At 42.3% G+C, this 4625-nt stretch overlaps 1 protein-coding gene across 2 annotated transcripts in view; it reads right to left on the bottom strand.

The window, feature by feature from the left end:
- PTPN4 (protein tyrosine phosphatase non-receptor type 4) overlaps positions 1-4625 on the bottom strand; it is a 222437-nt gene that overhangs the window by 44331 nt on the left and 173481 nt on the right. For both annotated transcript variants that reach the window (XM_023724688.1, XM_004389685.1), the window contains one exon: positions 2594-2750. In XM_023724688.1, coding sequence (XP_023580456.1) covers positions 2594-2750 — 157 coding nt within the window. The remainder of the gene's footprint in view (positions 1-2593; positions 2751-4625) is intronic.

The following is a 4625-nucleotide window of genomic DNA, read 5'->3' as shown; positions in this document are numbered from 1 at the left end:
CCCTCAGTAGAATGGATACAGAGAAGAGGTCCACACAGGCCCAGGAAGTGGTTTCAGAGCTGTTTGGGCAGAGAACTGAGGGAGGGGCACAGGTGATGGGTTGGCCTCCTCTCTCAGCTCTACAACCTCCTGACCCCACAGGGAGAGGAACCCAGAGCAGGGAGGAAGGGCCTAGGCAGGCCTGAGTAAGGGGTGTCCAGTTAAGGCCCTATGTCCTTGTCTAAGGGCTCTGGTTCCTGCTCAGGACTTGTATGTACTTTTGAGGCAAATCCACTTCTGAAATAAAGAATGAAATGATAAGAAGAAAGAAGAATTAAAAAAATTAAAATTTTCTCATCTTTTTAGCAACCATACTTTAAAATTTTGATGACAAGTTATTTTAATAAAAATGGACATGATAGACCTATACTGAAAGTGAATACAGGCCCTGGTCTGGGTTTTAACTACAAAACAATGTGAGAAAGCTCTTTTGTGAGGCGTAGACCCTAGGTGGGCTCCTCTCCTATTTTCAAGTATAAGTGAGGCATTCTGGAGACGTAAGAATGCCCTGCCTTCCTCATCCATGGACCTTTGCTCACATTCTGGCTCTGGACTGGTGAGGAATGTGTGAGCATAACTGAGTACCTGGGTGCCTATGTTTCTCCATCTCTAAAATGGGGCTAACTCATCTATTTTATTGGAGAGTGGGAGGATTAAATGAGAATATACAAAAGGGCCCAGGCACATACCAACTAAACAAAACAAAACCTGTTGCTGTTGAGTCGCTTCCAATTCACAGCGGCTCTACAGGACAGAGCAGAACTGCCCTATAGGGTTTCTAAGGAGCGGCCGGTGGATTCAAACTGCTGACCTTTCGGTTAGCGGCTGAATGTCTAACCACCATGCCACCAGGGCTCCAGGTACATAGAAAGCATTTAATAACTACTGCCAAAACCAAAACCAAACCCACTGCTGTCGAGTCGATTCCGACTCATAGTGGCCCTGTAGTGTTTCCAAGGCTACAAATCTTATGAAAGCAGACTGCCACATCTTTCTCCCTCGGAGCTGCTAGTGACTTCGAGTCACTGACCTTTTGGCTAGCAGTTAAGCACTTTAACCACTGCACCACCAGGGCTCCTTTTTAATAACCATTAGCTAATATTTGTTAAGTCTTTCAGGATCTGTTATCAGGAGAACACAGAACAAAGTTGCGAGAAAATTACTCTTGGTATAGCATTTACATTGCTTTCTAAAACAGAAAATGTCTAATAATGAATCACCTAGGTATGAGGTCTAAACGAACAAGTTCCTTGAAAAGTCACACTAGAACATTCTACTGAAGTCCTTTCAATCTTCCTAGAAAGTCCATTCCAGACGAGGAAAGGAGAAGACAAAGTAGACAAGATTAAAAAGAAAATGCCTGTTTGAATCAAAAAGGCAAAAAGAGGGTCCTTTTTAATAAAAAATTTTGCAGAGTTGGGGGTGGCGGAGGATCGTTCTAATTACGTTTCACTTCTCTATGGTACATATTCAACAACTGGCACCATAACACCAACCAACAATGACTCCTGCAGCTAAAACGATGATTAACAGTGAATGTTCAGAGCAAAAGCCGAAGAACACATCCAGTGCTGGGACACAGTCATACAGGGCTTCTTTTCCAGAGAAGGACAGAGGGCTGAGGGAACTTGAAACGACGCCATAAAAATACTGGCTGAAGGATCTGGGATTGTTAAACTGGAGAAAGCAGGTAGTTTTTGGGTAAGATTAGGTAGTTATTCCCCCAAAAATTGAAGGAAGAGCGATTAAACTTATTGTGCATAATACGAAGTGCTAGAATTAGGGACAATGGGACTGAAAGAATATGTATTTTTAGTTCAATCGACAGTCGAAGCCACCCAAAGGGAGACTGAGCTGCCTCGGAAGCCCCTGAGCGCCCCAGGTGGGCAGATGTTCCTGGAGTTGGAGAGGAAGCTCAATCAGCAGCAAAGGAGCCAGCTTACGGTGTTCCAGCTCTCTCCGGACCTGGGACTCCGTGACTATCAATCAGCAAGTCAGCTGTCCAGATCAGAAGATGACACTTTCTACTAAAAACATACATTTTTAAAAAATGCTTTAATGGCATCTTGTTACGGAGTTTTCTAAAAGTGGAACAGAGCTCAACAATGATTCACTCATTCAGCGAGTATTTACTGAGCACTTAGTACTACCACTACAGCAAGCGTGGGAAGAGGGAGGCTATGTTAGCTACGGTCACGACCACAGAAGGCCTTTCTGCCGATGACATCTGAAGAGAGACCTAAATGAAGTGAGGATGTGAGTCACACAAAAATCAAGAAGAAGAGTGTTCTAGGCAGAAGGAAGAGCAACTACGAAGACCCTGAAGTAAAACAGCTTGGAGCATCTGAGGAACAACCAGAAAGTGAGTGCAGCTAGAGGAGAGGAGAGTGAGCGAGCTGAGTGGTAGGGAAGTGTTCCAACAATCTGGATTCTACTTCAAGTGTGAATGGAAGCCACGGTGTTCTGAGCAGGAGGCTGACTTGACACGACTGCTGTGTACAGTAATCCACCCAGTGAATTAGGAAAGGTGTGTGGTGCTACCCAGAGCACTTACCGTTAGGGCGAACCAGGAGCACGAGTTCCCCCGAATGTCTCTCACAGCTAGCTTTAATAAACATGACAACCTGATCGTGGGTATGTTCCGCAATGTCCCGACCGTTGATCAGTACAACTTGGTCCCCTTCATTCAATCGAGGGACACAGAGGTCAGCCTGTAACGTAAGGCACATAAGGTTTCAAACTGGCATGCGGCTTTCTGAAAGTAAAGCACAGGAATTAATCTTTATAGACTCCACAGCAGGAGAACTAAAACTACATACAGAAATTCTCCTATCCATTCATCCATCTGTAAAAAAAGTAGAAATCTAGCTTTCCCATGAAGACACCATGGTTTTCTCCTTCTTCATTCAACAACTTCTTTCCTGATGACTATCATGTGCTTAGATACGAGGGATCCAGGTAAGACTAATGATCGTGAGGTGCATGCATACAGGCAGCCCTTGCTTTGCACTTATAGATCCAGAGATGTACAAATCTCAGTTAAATAAAACCAGTCCCCCAACAACACGGTCCAAATTTCAGTTATCACAATATAGTAACTGAATAACTGCATAAAGTACCAACTTTGCTGCTAGCTCTTCAGTCCAAAAATTACTATATAAATAATACACACACATCATGATCCGTGACCAATCACATAATTTCTTACAAAGTCTTTTGGTGACTAGTTGTTGTACGTCTGTTATTCAGTGCAGGCACAGACAGCAAAACATGCAGTTGTCTTCTTGTCTGTCACTGACAAAACCATGTAAAAATGGATAATTTAAAGACGGAACTGGCCAAAATAAAAAAAAAAAAGTGCAGCAAAGAAACCAAAAGAGATACTGAAATTTGAATTGAACATAAATACAGGTATAGAAGAAGAAAGAGCTGGCTATGGAAATGTGGACACTGCTGAGCTTTAAGACTTTAATGAAGGAAAACTTATCAACATAAAGGACAAAAGTGATGAAGACGTCCTAGAGAGGGCGATGCCGGCAAAAAAAACTCACATCAAAGAAGCTCGTGGGTAATTTCACCACACTGAGAGTGCAAAGGATAAAATATTGGAAGCTGATCCCAACTTCCAAAGGATTACGACAATTCGCCAAGGCAAGAAAAGAAGTCAGCTCTGTGTTGTAGGTTATCTGACGGGAAGAGGGAGGCAAGCCCTGTTCACACTCCTTACCCTTGATAAGCTTTTCACAAAGAAGTAAAATCCTCAGTGTTTCCAGTGTTATGAATTACAGTATACTAAATCAATATTAGTTGTACTATTTTTTATTTCAATATATATTTATAACAGGCAGTAAGAGAGTTTTTAATGTTATGACAAAAAAAATTAAAAGCGATGGGAACAATCATAATTTTCCCACTAGTATCAAGAGCGCTTTGATGGTTTCAGCTTTGACGATCCTGCACTACTGTGCAAAGTGAAGACAGCTTAGAAATTATCGAGAAAACAAGTCATTAAGGTAAAAGACACAAGAGAAATAACAGAAATATGGACATGTGTTCTGAGAACACACAGCAATGAGAACATATGGGGGTCAAGGCTGAAGGATAAACTGGCCAGAGGGAAGAAAACGATGGGGTTGGCCTTACACAAAAGGCAACATCCTGTGGCAAGGCATGAAGAAATGAAAGCACAGCTACTCAAATTCATGAGAAACCCAGTCAAGTAGAATCCAAAAAGGTATTATCACTAGTGGAAAGAGCACTGGTCTAGGAGCCAAGTTCTTCCTCTGCTCCTACAGACCACATGACCTTAGACACCTGAAACTCTGAAAATGGAGCAGATATCTTCCCTGATTATTTCAGAGCTGTTATGGAGATGAGATAATTCACTCCAAAGTTCGAAATCTGGAAAATTCAAGTATAAGGCCGTGATCATTCTCTCTAGTTGCTTTTCTCTCTCTTTCTGTAGTGAACTAGATGACAGATACTCGTATATGCTCTCTGTACACTAGACAGATACTCATATATACCCTCTGTACACTAGACAGATACTCATATGTGCCCTCTGTACACTAGACAGATACTCATAT

This window comes from Trichechus manatus, unplaced genomic scaffold, assembly GCF_000243295.1.
Source record: "Trichechus manatus latirostris isolate Lorelei unplaced genomic scaffold, TriManLat1.0 scaffold00255, whole genome shotgun sequence".
NCBI classification, from domain to species: Eukaryota; Metazoa; Chordata; class Mammalia; order Sirenia; family Trichechidae; genus Trichechus; species Trichechus manatus.
This window is presented reverse-complemented; position numbering and strand designations above follow the sequence as displayed.